The sequence below is a fragment of the Haliotis rufescens genome, unplaced genomic scaffold (assembly GCF_023055435.1).
Source record: "Haliotis rufescens isolate VD_foot unplaced genomic scaffold, xgHalRufe1.0.p SCAF_2, whole genome shotgun sequence".
Lineage (NCBI taxonomy): Eukaryota > Metazoa > Mollusca > Gastropoda > Lepetellida > Haliotidae > Haliotis > Haliotis rufescens.
Genome location: NW_025963890.1, coordinates 37,202,017 through 37,220,302, shown reverse-complemented (window position 1 = coordinate 37,220,302; position 18,286 = coordinate 37,202,017). Strand labels below are relative to the sequence as shown.

General features: G+C 44.2%; 2 protein-coding genes across 3 annotated transcripts; both read left to right on the top strand.

Moving 5' to 3' along the window:
• The first annotated feature begins 310 nt into the window (after window positions 1–310).
• LOC124111774 lies at window positions 311–15,959 on the top strand. 2 transcript variants are annotated; one of them, XM_048399899.1, is made up of 5 exons: window positions 311–1,788; window positions 9,076–9,267; window positions 9,951–10,100; window positions 11,008–11,169; window positions 15,592–15,959. In XM_048399899.1, the coding sequence occupies exons 1-5, from the start codon at window positions 537–539 to the stop codon at window positions 15,777–15,779; spliced, it is 1,944 nt and encodes a 647-aa protein (XP_048255856.1). In that variant the 5' UTR covers window positions 311–536; the 3' UTR covers window positions 15,780–15,959. The 2 variants fall into 2 exon arrangements, with proteins under 2 accessions (XP_048255856.1, XP_046327538.2); XM_046471582.2 differs by having other exon boundaries at window positions 11,008–11,190.
• A 118-nt stretch (window positions 15,960–16,077) lies between these two features.
• On the top strand, window positions 16,078–18,024 carry LOC125381930 (extensin-like). Its single transcript, XM_048399293.1, has one exon. The coding sequence runs from the start codon at window positions 16,078–16,080 to the stop codon at window positions 18,022–18,024; it is 1,947 nt and encodes a 648-aa protein (XP_048255250.1).
• The last annotated feature ends 262 nt before the right edge of the window (window positions 18,025–18,286 follow it).

Genomic DNA, 18,286 nt, shown 5'->3' with positions numbered 1-18,286 from the left:
CCCTTTCTAAGCTTTGGTTCCACCAACAGCCTCACCTCACTACAACACATCACTTCAACACATCACTACAACACATCACTTCAACACATCACTACAACACATCACTTCAACACATCACTTCAACACGTCACTTTAACCCTCAACATACCTCCACTCATACTGCCTGTAACCAATTGTCTTACCTTTAAATACGGGACAAGGTTCGAGTTATCCCATCTGCGATCGTGCATGAAAGATGTGTCGATTATAAATATGTCTTATGTGGAAAATGCTAAAAGCAAGAGTGACGACGTTAGTCGGGTATGCGGGCTGTCACAGTCAATCTGGTGGGCCGACCTCCCTGCTGGCGCACTTAGAGCCGTGAAGCTGAGGGTGATTATGTGTACGACTAGTGTATCATTTCACACGCTACAGTTGATGTCATAACCGTGATGTGCCTAGCGTACCTGTTTGGAGTTTGAAGAGAAGTAAATGCCCTGAGAAACTAGGAGTGTTTAGCCCGACCCATGGGCTGCGAGTGATCCTAGGACCTCGTTATGCACTTGCTTCTAGCTGTCGTGTGTGTATATCTGACCGTTCTGGGACAGACAGACACATCGGGACTTTTAGAAATAGAAGGACAGACAGGCCCACTGGGCCATCTGGTACAGGAGGAACAAACAGGACAACTGGGACATCTGGTAGAGGAGGGACAGACAGGCCCACTGGGACATCTGGTAGAGGAGGGGCAGACAGGACAACTGGGACATCTCGTAGAGGAGGAACAGACAGGACAACTGGGACATCTGGTAGAGGAGGAACAGACAGGACCACTGGGACATCTGGTACAGGAGGAACAGACAGGACCACTGGGACATCTGGTAGAGGAGGAACAGACAGGACCACTGGGACATCTGGTACAGGAGGAACAGACAGGACAACTGGGACATCTGGTAGAGGAGGGGCAGACAGGACCACTGGGACATCTGGTAGAGGAGGGGCAGACAGGACCACTGGGACATCTGGTAGAGGAGGGGCAGACGGGACCACTGGGACATCTGGTAGAGGAGGGACAGACGGGACCACTGGGACATCTGGTAGAGGAGGGGCAGACAGGACCACTGGGACATCTGGTAGAGGGGGGGAAGACAGGACCACTGGGACATCTGGTACAGGGGGAACAGACAGGACCACTGAGACATCTGGTAGAGGAGAGGCAGACAGGCCCACTGGGACATCTGGTACAGGAGGCACAGACAGAACCACTGGGACATCTGGTAGCCGAGGGACAGAGAGGCCCACTGGGACATCTGGTACAGGAGGGAGAGACAGGCCCACTTGGACATCTGGTAGAGGAGGGAAAGACAGGCCAACTGGGACATCTGATAGAGGAGAGACAAAGAGGCCTAATGGGACATCTGGAACAGGAGGGGCAGACAGGCTCACTGGGACATCTGGTAGAGGAGGGACAGATAAGCTCACTGGGACATCTTGTAGAGGAGGAACAGACAGGCCCAGTGGGACATCTGGTACAGGAGGTACAGACAGGACCACTGGGACATGTGGCAGAGGAGGGGCAGACTTTGGGACATCTAATGATCCAAGTTAAGTCTAAATCAAGTAGAGTGATTTTGCCCCGAGCGAGGAGAGACACACACATAGTTGTCGACCAAGACATTTTTACAGACATGATGGCAGACCCAACGTGGACATTTACAACTGCACACCAGTCTGCGAGACCTGCAGATCTGGGCGATCTAATTACGAACATCCTTAAGGCAGGCGCTCCAAAAGCTAGATCAAGGCGAAGTAAGTAAATATCTGTATGTATATATATTGTGTCAGGTCAGTTGAAGTCAGGACATCTCTGTTTATGTGTCAGATCAGATGAAGTCAGTACATCTCTGTATATATATATTGTGTCAGATCAGATGAAGTCAGTACATCTCTGTATATATATTGTGTCAGATCAGATGAAGTCAGGACATCTCTGTATATATGGTGTCAGGTCAGATGAAGTCGGTACATCTCTGTATATATGGTGTCAGGTCAGATGAAGTCAGCACGTCTCTGTATATATGGTGTGTCAGGTCAGATGAAGTCAGGACATCTCTGTATATATGGTGTGTCAGGTCAGATGAAGTCAGTACATCTCTGTATATATGGTGTGTCAGGTCAGATGAAGTCAGTACGTCTCTGTATATATATTGTGTCAGGTCAGATGAAGTCAGTACATCTCTGTATATATGGTGTGTCAGGTCAGATGAAGTCAGTACATCTCTGTATATATATTGTGTCAGGTCAGATGAAGTCAGTACATCTCTGTATATATATATATTGTGTCAGATCAGATGAAGTCAGTACATATCTGTATATATATTGTATCAGGTCAGATGAAGTCAGCACGTCCCTGTATATATGGTGTGTCAGGTCAGATGAAGCCAGGACATCTCTGTATATATGGTGTGTCAGGTCAGATGAAGTCAGTACATCTCTGTATATATATAGTGTCAGGGCAGATGAAGTCAGTACATCTCTGTATATATATATAGTGTCAGGTCAGATAAAGTCAGTACATCTCTGTATATATATAGTGTCAGCTCAGATGAAGTCAGTACATCTCTGTATATATGGTGTGTCAGGTCAGATGAAGTCAGTACATCTCTGTATATATATGGTGTCAGGTCAGATGAAGTCAGTACATCTCTGTATATATATAGTGTCAGGTCAGATGAAGTCAGTACATCTCTGTATATATATGGTGTCAGGTCAGATAAAGTCAGTACATCTCTGTATATATGGTGTGTCAGGTCAGATGAAGTCAGTACATCTCTGTATATATGGTGTGTCAGGTCAGATGAAGTCAGTACATCTCTGTATATATGGTGTCAGGTCAGATGAAGCCAGGAAATCTCTGTATATATGGTGTGTCAGGTCAGATGAAGTCAGTACATCTCTGTATATATGGTGTGTCAGGACAGATGAAGCCAGGACATCTCTGTATATATGGTGTCAGGTTAGATGAAGTCAGCACGTCTCTGTATATATGGTGTTAGGTCAGATGAAGTCAGGATATCTCTGTATATATGGTGTGTCAGGTCAGATGAAGTCAGTACATCTCTGTATATATGGTGTCAGGTCAGATGAAGTCAGTACATCTCTGTATATATTGTGTCAGGTCAGATGAAGTCAGTACATCTCTGTATATATAAGGTGTCAGGTCAGATGAAGCCAGGAAATCTCTGTATATATGGTGTGTCAGGTCAGATGAAGTCAGTACATCTCTGTATATATATAGTGTCAGGTCAGATGAAGTCAGTACATCTCTGTATATATATGGTGTCAGGTCAGATAAAGTCAGTACATCTCTGTATATATATAGTGTCAAGTCAGATGAAGTCAGTACATCTCTGTATATATGGTGTGTCAGGTCAGATGAAGTCAGTACTTATCTGTATATATGGTGTCAGGTCAGATGAAGTCAGCACGTCTCTGTATATATGGTGTGTCAGGTCAGATGAAGTCAGGACATCTCTGTATATATGGTGTGTCAGGTCAGATGAAGTCAGTACATCTCTGTATATATGGTGTCAGGTCATATGAAGCCAGGAAATCTCTGTATATATGGTGTGTCAGGTCAGATGAAGCCAGGACATCTCTGTATATATGGTGTCAGGTCAGATGAAGTCAGCACGTCTCTGTATATATTGTGTCAGGTCAGATGAAGTCAGCACATCCGTGTTTACATGGTGTGTCAGGTCAGATGAAGTCAGCACATGTCTATATATATGGGGTGTCAGGTCAGATGAAGTCAGTACATCTCGGTTTATATGTTATGTCTTCCGACAAGCATATGCTGCTGGAGACCAACTCTACCCCTGAAATCCTTTAAGTTTTCTTTCTGGGTCGATTGTCAATACAAATTTTAGGTGTCGTATCAGTGATGTTGCTTCGGTTGTGTGTTAAAATTGTTTCAGAAAGTATAATAAAAAGGTTAAAACAGTTCTGCGTCCCAAAATCCAGAATACAAGGTTCAAGTTTTAAAACCACTTAAGTGTTAACGCCAGTTGAGTGTTTCAACCGATATTTCAGAAATGAGTCACGACGTGCACTGTGGTTCGACCATGCACGCCTGGCCCCTCGACTGTATGCTCTCAGTACGTGTAAGATCCGTACTCTTTTTTAAAACAGCCCACGTCTGTGTCATGGAATATTTCTGGCTTTTATGAATACTTTGACTTTTCACTACTTCCTACTTACAGTGATGAATCTTTGTAGGAGGGTCACACATAGAAACTCTATTAACATCAAGATCAATTAACCCTCTAATTTAAACACTACATTACAAAATCATCTTGACTGGTAATATTCTCACATGAACCAGACTGGCATGACAAGGCCATAGGATTGTACACAGGAGTTTGTTGCGACTTCGCCTGTGCATTCTGATCTGTAAGGCTGTATGTACAATGCCCTACTGAAACAACTAACGGAATTAGTTACCTGTAATCTAACAAACAAAATAGGTGGTTGACTGTACGACGCAATAATGAATATGAATAAATATAACCGTTGTCAATTGGATCGTTGAAAATATTTTTAGATCCTCAAAACACAGTTTTCTGTAAAGTTTGATTTAATTGACAATGAACGATAATGTCTGCGGGGTCATTTGAGTCAACTCGGCAGTTATAGGTTATAGAGTAATATCTCTGGGGTCATTTGAGTCAACTCGGCAGTTAAAGGCTATAGAACGATAATGTCCGCGGGGTCATTTGAGTCAACTCGGCAGTTATAGGTTATAGAACGATAATATCTGCGGGGTAATTTGAGTCAACTCGGCAGTTATAGGTTTTAGAACGATAATGTCTGCGGGGTCATTTGAGTCAACTCGGCAGTTATAGGTTATAGAACGATAATGTCTGCGGGGTCATTTGAGTCAACTCGGCAGTTATAGGTTATAGAACGAAATGTCTGCGGGGTCATTTGAGTCAACTCGGCAGTTATAGGTTTTAGAACGATAATGTCTGCGGGGTCATTTGAGTCAACTCGGCAGTTATAGGTTTTAGAACGATAATGTCTGCGGGGTCATTTGAGTCAACTCGGCAGTTATAGGTTTTAGAACGATAATGTCTGCGGGGTCATTTGAGTCAAGTCAGTATCAAGTCTGGACTAATTACAGACCACACTAAAGCTGGTCTCTTCTCGTTCATTCATCAATGTACTTGCTGGCAAAGTTTTAAAACATAGATTTAGCGTTATTTTACCCCCATCATGACACTCATTTTGTTAAAAGGGATAAGAATAATGTTCTTATGTCTAGTGGTATTTTCATGACCTATATTGTTCAGCTCAGTGTTCATTTACTTCCCGGTGCGCCCCGATTATGTTTCTAGGTTTGTCAGCACCATACCCGTGCTCTTGGGTTTCACCTTAACGTTTTAGAACTGCATCACTTCAGGCTTTCCTCCACATGAAGCTGACACGCACTGATGTAACTCGAATACTGTTAAAAGCGTCGTCAAGCCCAACTCACTCACTCATTTACTTCGAATGATATTCTCACTTTCAAATCCGAATATGATATTTAATGACACCGAACCAACTTGATATTGGGAATAATGTGTATCATTGTATATTGTATTTCGAAAAATAATGGAACCATAACAACGATAGGAACACATTGAACAGATTGATCAGTTTGTCAACAATGTATGTCTTCTCTGGGTGTTTTGACAAACATATATCTTGTGTTAAGACCTTAACTTCAAAATGTAAGCTTCAGTAGATTGACACAATTTCAGTTGATAATGTATGTCGAATTATGTTGTAAAGTTGTAAAAGTACGAAAAGAGTGAACAGACGAAGCTGTTTGTTCATCAGTATGTGTGTGTTGTCGATATGACATTGACTTCTACATGTGAGCTTCAGCAGATTGGCATTAACTTACATTGTGATATTGGTACAAATTGTATACCCTCATTGTTTAATGTAGATACTACATTTTATCTTTTTCACAAAAACATATATTATATAAGATCATAATATTAAAAGATCTATTTGGTTCCTTGATGAGAGAGGGGGTGGGGGTTGTGTGGAAAACGCTCAAACGTAAAAATTGTTTGATGGAGCTCAGTAAATTAATACTTGGTTGGATACATCTAGAATATAAACTCCATTAGAGAAAACTTAAAAGCACCAGATTTATAATGTTATGCAGCCATGATGTTTGACTTGAAATATAATGTAAAAGAATGCCTACAACAACAAGAGAGTTTCTCACCACAAACCCCACACGGATTCTATAGGGATTCATTGAGGCACTTCAAAGAGAAATTATTATATTATATGTTATACATAAATGGAATAAAAGCTATATGATAAATAATAAACTTATTACTATATTCAACCAGTTATGTTCCGAAAATGTAAATGTGATACTGTGAATAAAAGTTAAGCATTACTCCTATATTATTTCACATCAAATAGCCATATATGTAAACCGTATAATGTATTAACTTTCTGATGGAACACATTTGCAAGTGACAAACTGATATTGAAATATAAAACCTGAAATAATACTCGCAATAGTTTGAAAGTTACATACGACATTCATTTTGGCATTAATACACTTAAGGAGGTAGTCTTTGGTTGGTTCTTGCCAAAAGTCCCGAGTTTAAAATGGTTAAATTATCATTCATCGTAAATACAGTGTGTGTATCAAGTACCAAATGATTTCGGGTAAAATGCATTATTATGTGATATGACATAATATGATTGCAATGGGTAATTATTTGGCTACCATTTCAAAAGCTTCCTGTGCTTAAGCGTCTTAGCATCATACGACCCTGTACCTTCGACCTCCCGGAGAAACACACAATGTCTCTGCAGATACTAGTCGCAACTTACATATTTTTCAAAATGAGACCAATGTCATATGTAGATATATTATCAACTGATACAGGAAAGTCCCGGACATTTGAAAGTATAAGAGTGGTGCTTAGTCCAGGTGTATATTTGAAAACATTATGTGCAGATTAAAAGAATATAACCTCAACATCATTCGTGAACACCTGGTGTCATCACTGATTTGGGTTATCCACCCTACCGTCTTTTACGCCCCGTGGAATCTGTTTTGGAGGATAATCAAGACCGGCCTTGACGTTTTATAGTTCCTCGTTGGTGTCCTCCCATTAGTTAGACGTCCCAATAGTTAGACAGCTTATAACAACACTTTAAACGGTTGAGTGCACACTAATCCTTGTGCTTGTTACCTCAGACTTTAAAATGGAATAGTCCAGATAAGATCTGACAAACAAAGCAAAGCAGCTTTAAATAGATACTTTAATATTATGCTTAACATTTAATGACACTTTACATTTGATAAATTTTATACAGTTTGTAACAACACTTTGTGACACTTTACATTTAATAACTTTTACAGTTTATTTATCTCAAACTCAACTCCTTCAATTGATCATACATTAAGACAATTAAGCTACTCCATAGTTTACATAGTTAATCTCATGCCTATTGAACGTGTGCATAGAGTAAGGTAATTTAGGTTAATTAAACGAAATTATAACATATATACTCCCTAAACTGTGAGTCCCCTATCCCTACTCAGTACTTTAATCTAATTAGGACTGATCCATTACACCTGTAGGTATATTCCCTCTTTGCCGAAATAAACATGTCTAACAATTGGGACGTCTAACTAATGGGACGTCTAACTAATGGGATATAACCTCTTCGTTATCATTTTCTCCTCTGTACCAATTAGCACAAAGACTATTAATTTAGGCTTGAGAAATATATTTCCAATTTGAACTTATTTCATATATTAATTGAAGCTTGCCTTCAATCCAAACGAAAAACAAATTTGAAGAAATGTCATCATTCGAATAAAGATTAATACAAAATGAAGACATTTTGGAACAAAAAGAATCAGAGAAATGAATCAATCACAAATGTTGTTTTTCCGTCGATCAAAGCGTTTAATCGAAAGCCCGTTTCCGTCCTAAAAGACATAATGCTGACTTCACTAAATATGCAATTGATTTCCCAACCCTTTTGCTCATGGGTAAAATTGAGGTCATTTTGATAATCGTCAAAATAAAGTTGGGTGGTATCTTTAAGCGGTTGAAAACAATATGTATAATGAAATTTGGATTTTTACGTACATTTGAAAAAAAGGTTCCATCGTGACATGATCAATATCTTTGAAGCAGAATCGTCTTGAATCAAGCATTAAGAAGAGCTTAAGAAATCTAAAGGGCGGAATTAGTTCAAAGATGAACAAACTGAAGACAGACGAAAACCAGTTACGCAAGTTTATATTGGTCCGTGGTCTAGTGGTAGAGCGTCCGCCCGTAGAACGGAAGATCGGGGGTTCGATCCCCGGTCGCGTCATACCAAAAGACGTTAAAATATGGTACTTGTCGTTACCCTGTCACATAAAATTGATGAATATAACGAACGAGCATATTTGTGAGGAAACGTGACTTGATCCAAGATGTCTGACAGTCGAAATGCTTATAACAAACTACAGTTATAAAGAACTAATTAGTAGTCACTTTGAGTTCGTCATTACTGTAGTTTACTGTATGCCATTTCATGTTTTGACTATAAAACCGACAACTGACCACCAAAAAGAGTATATATTTAAAATGGTCTCTATGAAACTGTTAATTAAGAAATCTCTGTTTCGTGTACAGATAACTCTTTTGTCACATTTTTACAAGATGAGTGAGTGAGTTGGGTTTAACGCCGCTTTTAACAGTATTCCAGTGTCAGCTTAAGTGGGAGGAAAGACCGAAGTGGTGTAGGTCTCAGATGTTTACCACTTCGGTGAAACCCACGAGCATGGGTATGGTGCTGACAAACCTAGAAACATGATCAGGGCAAATCGGGATTCGAACCCATTATCATAGGTTTCTGGCGTCCAAGGGACGCAACTCTGCACAGCGAATTACAGCACCTTTAGACGACTAGGCCATTCATGCCCCTATTGCAACAAAGAAAATCGTTATTGAATATCAGTTGGTATTTGGTAGGAGCTTGGAGATGTATCCTGATGATCTGTGTGTGTTTCAGCTGTGGTCGGACCCTATCCGATGTGTCCTCGCGGATGCACGTCGTGTTCCGCTGTCAACGGCTGTGTGACATGCGAGAGACGTTACTTCCTGTTCCTGTACCGCCGGAACATGCGCCAGACGGGGATGTGCACGCCCAGCTGTCCTCCAGGGTACTTCGGAGTCCGCCAACACTTTCACAACAGATGCGTCAGTAAGTTGCCTCTTGCTGGTAGGAGAATCAGTGGAAACCTACCTGGAGATAATTTCAAGCTAACCTATATCTGCCTTGAGGTCTGAATGTACCTGTAAATCAACCTGTATGTACCTGTAACTTAATCTATATGTACCTGTGAATTAACTTACATGTACCAGAATACCTTTGAAACCACCTGTATGTGTCTGAAGGTCTGTCTGTATGTATCTGAAGGTCCACCTGTGTGTATCTTAAGGTCCACCTGCATGTATCTGAAGGTCCATCTGTATGTATCTGAAGGTCCGCCTGGATGTGAGGTCCACCTGTATGTATCTGAAAGTCCACCTGCATGTATCTGAAGGTCCATCTGTATGTATTTGAAGGTCCACCTTGACGTGAGGTCAACCTGTATGTATCTGAAGATCGATCTGTATGTATCTGAAGGTCAACCTGTGTGTATCTGTATGTACCCGGAGGTCCACCTGTATGTATCTGAAGATCGATCTGTATGTATCTGAAGGTCCGCCTGTGTGTATCTTAAGGTCCACCTGTATGTACCCGGAGGTCCACCTGTGTGTGTCTGAAAGTCCACCTGTCAGCCTGAAACTGGTGTCTATCTATTGTATTTCTACTCGTATAACGGTCAGTTATAGAATACGGACTTGAGATGGACTTTGCTGGGTATGATTTTGTTTTCTCAGAATGTCAAGTGAGTTTCTGCCGGGCCTGCTTCACACGCCAGTACTGCACGCGATGTTACCGCCCACGCATAGCCCACAGGGGCGACTGCATCGACTCCTGCCCCACCGGCCTGCACCTCGCCAACTACTCGTCTGAGTGTAGAAGTAGAGGTGAGTCAGTCAGTCAGTCAGTGCACATTAATGTTCCCTATCGGTTCAAACCGAGGGAGTTCACTGGCTGTGTCCAGCCTTGCCGAACTCGGCTGGAATTTCTTGGCATCGAGTTATGTCCCTTCTATGCCCCTCCTATTGACCATACAAATTCCGCCTCTCATATCACTTGCATTTGCGTCAAACAAAATGGCGGCGCCCAGTCAAGACGATCTGATCGGTAATCAATTTATATATTGTGATATAACAGGTCTTACTTCACGAAGTGCATCAATCACATGAGCACCTTGATTACAAACAACTATTGGGAAAATATCTGTTGACGCCGACTTGGCGGTACATATGCTTTGCAAATGCTGCAATCGACTGAAGTCTGCACGGCACTTTACGAACCGGATGTCAATTTTGTTAAGCGATGTTGATTGCACTATGCATTGACTCGTTAGTCCAGCCAAAATACAACTCTATAATTCTAGCCTAGTTCGGCAAGGGTGGAAACTGGACTTTTATAGTCAGTTAACTCCCCTGCCCCGTGAAGATGCCGTGTTGTGGATAGTGCGTTTGGCAGGATAGCTGAATGTCGGTAGTGCGATCCTCTGGCCGTGTCAAGACGTGAAAAGGTGGCACTTGCTGTCATTTTGCCTGGGGCTCGGCATTACGGCGATAAAACATATGTAGCACACTATATGTACATGAAGTGTTTACTATCAGTCTTAACACGCGAGGGAGTCGTTTTCACATGCTCATGTTGTTTTGTGTCTCCTTTATCATATTGTGGGTCAAATTTTGCCGATGCGACTATAAATCTTACTCACTCACTCACTCACTCACTCACTCACTCACTCACTCACTCACTCACGCACTCACTCACTCACACTACATCATTGTATGTCCTTTCCTCCAACAGTGGACTGTCTCGTAGGGCCGTGGACAGCGTGGAGCGCATGCAGACCACGTAGATGCGGACGCCGACGGCGCTTCCGAGTCCGGTCCAGGAGCATCCTAGAGTCTCCATCACCCAATGGGGGAACAGCGTGTCCCCCTCTTCGAGAGCGACGCGGATGCCAAGGTGCGCGCGCAGCTTGCAGAGGTTAGCCCCCCTTAGTCACCTTCTTGTATTCTAATACGAAACTACCCCCAAGATGTAGATATCTTTATACCATCTGTACATAAGGAATATCAGTCAGTCAGTGAGTGAGTGAGTTGGATTTTACGCTGCTTTTATCAATATTCCAGCAATATCACGGCAAGGGACACCAGAAATGGGCTTCACACATTGTACCCATATGGGGAATCGAACCCGGGTCTTCAGCGTGACGAGCGAACGATTTAACCACTAGATATCCCAACGCCCTAAGGAATAACAGAAGAAACTCAGATAAAACTGGGAATGCAAATAAAAGCGACGAAAAATATACATATGTCAATGATCATAAGAAATCTATGCTAAAAAGTCCTCGGTACGATACCGACTACTAATATATAATCTCCATTTGTTTATGGATCACTATCAAAGATGAGCTTATCTTGCCCCACCGGAGGAACCCGTCACAAACACACGCAAAGGCAGGTCAACATCATCTAATAATGACCACATCAGTCAACATCGTCAACTAGTGACCATCTCAGTCAACAATATCAAATAGTGACCACATCAGTCAACATCGTCTAATAGTAACCACATCAGTCAACATCGTCAAATAGTGACCACATTAGTCAACATCGTCAAATAGTGACCACATCAGTCAACATAACCCAATGTCATACCCAATGATATAAGTAAGCATATTACTGCCGGAAACAATGTTCCATCAAATCAAAACACACAGATGCCTGTTACAAGAACAACTATTCTTTGAATATATAATTACTGACACATCAATACTGCTCAGCACAAACAAACATCCAAAAGAGTTTCAGGAAGCATTCCATTAAACGCATTGCACACAGTAACACACCAGCTTGATTTGTTCCTGAAACTCCCGAGTCTCACAGTAACGGCCAGTGTACGGTACGTGTGATGTTCAAACCACCAGGAGGCAACAGTCAGCCATCTCAAATTATCCATTTTGCGTGTGGTGTCAGCATGGTGTTTGGTTAGGTCACTGTCTAATAACGATTAATCTACTAATACCTCCAAGTCAAGTTCCAGTCATACGGCATCTGTTTCACGTTTCACAAGTTCCACTGAATCGTCTGGTCCAGACTCGATTATTTACAGACCGCCGCCATATAGCCGTCATATAGCTGGAATATTGCTGAGTGCGGCGTAAAGCAACAAACAAACCAAATCAAACCAAACTTGTCTAATACAGATTAAGTCAGACTCGGTTGGTATTTCCCATATTGAAAAAAAACACTCGTGATGAATCCTCAACATATGCCCCGGTAGTACTGATATACTGATATATGTCCCGCTGATTAGTACTGATATATGGATGAATGTCCCGCTGACTCATATACTGACATATGTCCCGCTGACTAGTGCTCATATACTGACATATGTCCCGCTGACGCTGATATACTGACATGTGTCCCGCTGACTAGCGCTGATATACTGACATATGTCCCGCTGACTAGTCCTCATATACTGACATATGTCCCGCTGACGCTGATATACTGACATATGTCCCGCTGACTAGCGCTGATATACTGACATATGTCCCGCTGACGCTGATATACTGACATGTGTCCCGCTGACTAGGGCTCACATGCTGACATATGTCCTGCTGACTTGGGCTCATATACTGACATATGTCCCGCTGACTAGTGCTCACATACTGACATATGTCCCGCTGACTAGCGCTCATATACTGACATATGTCCTGCTGACTAGTGGTCATATCCTGACATATGTCCCGCTGACTAGTGCTCATATACTGACATATGTCCCGCCGACTAGTGCTCATATACTGATATATGTCCCGCTGACTAGTGCTCATATACTGACATATGTCCCCCTGACTAGTGCTCACATACTGACATATGTCCCGCTGACTAGTGCTCATATACTCACATATGTCCCGCTGACTAGTGCTCATATACTGACATATGTCCCGCTGACTAGTCCTCATATACTGACATATGTCCCGCTGACTAGTGCCCATATACTGACATATGTCCCGCTGACTAGTGCTTATTTACTGACATTTGTCTCGCTGACTAATGCCCATATACTGACATATGTCCCGCTGACTAGTGTTCATATACTGACATATGTCCCGCTGACTAGTGGTCATATCCTGACATATGTCCCGCTGACTAGTGCTCATATACTGACATATGTCCCGCTGACTAGTGCTCATATACTGACATATGTCCCGCTTACTAGTGCTCACATACTGACATATGTCCCGCTGACTAGTGCTCATATACTGATATATGTCCCGCTGACTAGTGCTCATATACTGACATATGTCCCGCTGACTAGTGCTCATATACTGACATATGTCCCGCTGACTAGTGCTCACATTCTGACATATGTCCCGCTGACTAGCGCTCATATACTGACATATGTCCTGCTGACTAGTGGTCATACCCTGACATATGTCCCGCTGACTAGTGCTCATATACTGACATATGTCCCGCCGACTAGTGCTCATATACTGATATATGTCCCGCTGACTAGTGCTCATATACTGACATATGTCCCGCTGACTAGTGCTCACATACTGACATATGTCCCGCTGACTAGTGCTCATATACTCACATATGTCCCGCTGACTAGTGCTCATATACTGACGTATGTCCCGCTGACTAGTGCTCACATACTGACATATGTCCCGCTGACTAGTGCCCATATACTGACATATGTCCCGCTGACTAGTGCTTATTTACTGACATTTGTCTCGCTGACTAATGCCCATATACTGACATATGTCCCGCTGACTAGTGTTCATATACTGACATATGTCCTGCTGACTAGTGGTCATATCCTGACATATGTCCCGCTGACTAGTGCTCATATACTGACATATGTCCCGCTGACTAGTGCTCATATACTGACATATGTCCCGCTTACTAGTGCTCACATACTGACATATGTCCCGCTGACTAGTGCTCATATACTGATATATGTCCCGCTGACTAGTGCTCATATACTGACATATGTCCCGCTGACTAGTGCTCACATACTGACATATGCCCGCTGACTAGTGCTCATATACTGACATATGTCCCCCTGACTAGTGCTCATATACTGACATATGTCCCGCTGACTAGTCCTCATATACTGACATATGTCCTGCTGAGTAGTGCCCATATACTGACATTTGTCCCGCTGACTAGTGCTTATTTTCTGACATTTGTCTCGCTGACTTATGCCCATATACTGACATTTGTCCCGCTGACTAGTGTTCATATACTGACATATGTCCCGCTGACTAGTGGTCATATCCTGACATATGTCCCGCTGACTAGTGCTCATATACTGACATATGTCCCGCTGACTAGTGCTCATATACTGACATATGTCCCGCTGACTAGTGCTCACATACTGACATATGTCCCGCTGACTAGTGCTCATATACTGATATATGTCCCGCTGACTAGTGCTCATATACTGACATATGTCCCGCTGACTAGTGCTCACATACTGACATATGCCCGCTGACTAGTGCTCATATACTGGCATATGTCCCCCTGACTAGTGCTCATATACTGACATATGTCCCGCTGACTAGTCCTCATATACTGACATATGTCCTGCTGACTAGTGCCCATATACTGACATATGTCCCGCTGACTATTGCTTATTTACTTACATTTATCTCGCTGACTTATGCCCATATACTGACATATGTCCCGCTGACTAGTGTTCATATACTGACATATGTCCCGCTGACTAGTGGTCATATCCTGACATATGTCCCGCTGACTAGTGCTCATATACTGACATATGTCCCGCTGACTAGTGCTCATATACTGACATATGTCCCGCTGACTAGTGCTCATATACTGACATATGTCCCGCTGACTAGTGCTCATATACTGACATATGTCCCGCTGACTAGTGCTCATATACTGACATATGTCCCGCTGACTAGTGCTCATATACTGACATATGTCCCGCTGACTAGTTCTCATATACTGACATATGTCCTGCTGACTAGTGCCCATATACTGACATATGTTCCGCTGACTAGTGCTTATTTACTGACATTTGTCTCGCTGACTAATGCCAATATACTGACATATGTCCCGCTGACTATTGTTCATATACTGACATATGTCCCGCTGACTAGTGGTCATATCCTGACATATGTCCCGCTGACTAGTGCTCATATACTGACATATGTCCCGCTGACTAGGGCTCATATACTGACATATGTCCCGCTGACTAGTGCTCATATACTGACATATGTCCCGCTGACTAGTGGACATATCCTGACATATGTCCCGCTGACTAGTGCTCATATACAGACATATGTCCCGCTGACTAGTGGTCATATCCTGACATATGTTCCGCTGACCCAGAGTTCCACCATTGCAGATTCCTGTCGGCGCCGGAAGCGACATAAGCGGAAGTGGCGTGACGGTAGGAAGCGGCGGAGGGAGCGCGGGAGAAGGAGAGTTCACGGTCGTGGCTCTGATACCAGGAAGCGGCGCCGGTGTAGAAGCGGTCGTAACTCGTTACAGCGGTGCAGGCGTCGAAGACACTGTCGTGGCGGAGAAGGTTGACATCTCCATATCGGAATATGCCGTGTGGCGTCACCACAGTCTCGAGCTGCCCCAGCTGTTCCCAGTGCGTGGAGGCACAGTGCAGTATTTGTACTTCTTGTGTAATCGTCGGATGTTTCGCTTCTTCAACTGTCCAGAAATTTACAGTTTTGTCTCCAATAAATCTATGATTTCTACAAACTGAAGTCTTCGGGTACATTAAATTGCTTGCACGATGTTAAATTTATCCCAGGTTACCTCGTACCTTAGATTTACACGGCCAGTTTTTGCATCGAACTGTCACCCATTTCTACAACCTATGTTCAATCCGCACAACACATTATCGATCTTCACAACCCATCCTCTGTCTCCACAACTCATCCCCCGCCTTCACATCCCATCCTCTGTCTCCACAACTCATCCCCCGCCTTCACAACCGATCCTCTGTCTCAACAACCCATCCTCTGTCTCCACAACTTATCCCCCGCCTTCACATCCCATCCTCTGTCTCAACAACCCATCCTCTGTCTCCACAACTCATCCCCCGCCTTCACAACCCATCCTCTGTCTCAACAACTCATCCCCCGTCTTCACAACCCATCCTCTGTCCCAACAACTCATCCCCCGCCTTCACAACCCATCCTCTGTCTCAACAACTCATCCCCCGCCTTCACAACCCATCCTCTGTCTCAACAACCCATCCTCTGTCTCAACAACTCATCCCCCGTCTTCACAACCCATCCTCTGTCCCAACAACTCATCCCCCGCCTTCACAACCCATCCTCTGTCTCAACAACTCATCCCCCGCCTTCACAACCCATCCTCTGTCTCAACAACCCATCCTCTGTCTCAACAACTCATCCCCCGTCTTCACAACCCATCCTCTGTCTCAACAACTCATCCCCCGCCTTCACAACCCATCCTCTGTCTCAACAACCCATCCTCTGTCTCCACAACTCATCCCCCGCCTTCACATCCCATCCTCTGTCTCCACAACTCATCCCCCGCCTTCACAACCCATCCTCTGTCTCAACAACTCATCTGTCTCAACAACTCATCCCCCGTCTTCACAACCCATCCTCTGTCTCAACAACTCATCCCCCGCCTTCACAACCCATCCTCTGTCTCCACAACTCATCCCCCGCCTTCACAACCCATCCTCTGTCTCAACAACTCATCCCCCGTCTTCACAACCCATCCTCTGTCTCAACAACTCATCCCCTGTCTTCACAACCCATCCTCTGTCTCAACAACTCATCCACCGCCTTCACAACCCATCCTCTGTCTCAACAACTCATCCCCCGCCTTCACATCCCATCCTCTGTCTCAACAACTCATCCCCCGTCTTCACAACCTATCCCCCGTCTTCACAACCTATCCCCCGCCTTCACAACCTATCCCCCGTCTTCACAACCTATCCCCCGTCTCCACAATTCACCCCCGTCTTCACAACCCACCCCCCGTCTTCACAACCTATCGCCCGTCTTCACAACCCATCCCCCGTCTTCACAACCTAGCCCCGCCTTCACAACCTATTCCCCGTCTTCACGACTTATCCTCAGTCTTCTTAACCCATCCTCTATCTCCACAACTCATCCCCCGTCTTCACAACCTATCCCCCGTCTCCACAACCCACCCCCGTCTTCACAACCTATCGCCCGTCTCCACAACCCATCCCCTGTCTTCACAACCTGTCCCCGCCTTCACAACCTATCCCCCGTCTTCACACCCTACCCTCCGTCTTCACAGCCCATCCTCCGTCTTCACGACCCATCCTCTGTCTCCACAACTCATCCCCCGCATCACATACCATCCTCTGTCTCAACAACTCATCCCCCGTCTTCACAACCCATCCCCCGTCTTCACAACTCATCCCCCGTCTTCACAACCCATCCCCCGCCGTCACAACCCATCCCCCGTCTTCACAACCCATCTCCCGTCTTCACAACTCATCCCCCGTCTTCACAACCCATCCCCCGCCTTCACAACCAATCCCCCGTCTTCACAACTCATCCCCCCTTTACAACTCATCCCCCGTCTTCACAGCCCATCTTCCGTCTTCACAGCCCATCCCCCGTCTTCACAACCCATCCCCCGTCTTCACAACCCATCCCCCGTCTTCACAGCCCATCCCCCGTCTTCACAACCCATCCCCCGTCTTCACAACCCATCCCCCGTCTTCACAACCCATCCCCCGTCTTCACAGCCCATCCCCCGTCTTCACAACCCATCCCCCGCCTTCACAACCCATCACCCGCCTTCATAACTCATCCCCCGTCTTCACATCCCATCCCCTGTCTTCACAGCCCATCCCCCGTCTTTACAACCCATCATCCACCTCCACAACCAGCCAGCCATTCCACAATCTATCAACTATGTTCATAATATGCCATCATTACCGCAAGGCCATCTTCTTTACCAATTACCCATCCTCCCTTCATCCATCATATAAATCTTCACCCGCCCTTACCACCAATAAAACATCCGAAAAACCCATCATCAACCATCAAGTTCCAAAGAACCCATCA

What these genes read in the sequence shown, in the direction of transcription:
- LOC124111774 (XM_046471582.2), top strand. Translation starts at nt 537, where the DNA reads ATGCACTTGCTTCTAGCTGTCGTGTGTGTATATCTGACCGTTCTGGGA. An exon ending in AAAAGCTAGATCAAGGCGAA is followed by an intron (nt 1,789 to 9,075) that starts GTAAGTAAATAT and finishes TGTGTGTTTCAG; the next exon opens with CTGTGGTCGGACCCTATCCG. An exon ending in GTCTGAGTGTAGAAGTAGAG is followed by an intron (nt 10,101 to 11,007) that starts GTGAGTCAGTCA and finishes TTCCTCCAACAG; the next exon opens with TGGACTGTCTCGTAGGGCCG.
- LOC125381930 (XM_048399293.1), top strand. Translation starts at nt 16,078, where the DNA reads ATGTTCAATCCGCACAACACATTATCGATCTTCACAACCCATCCTCTG.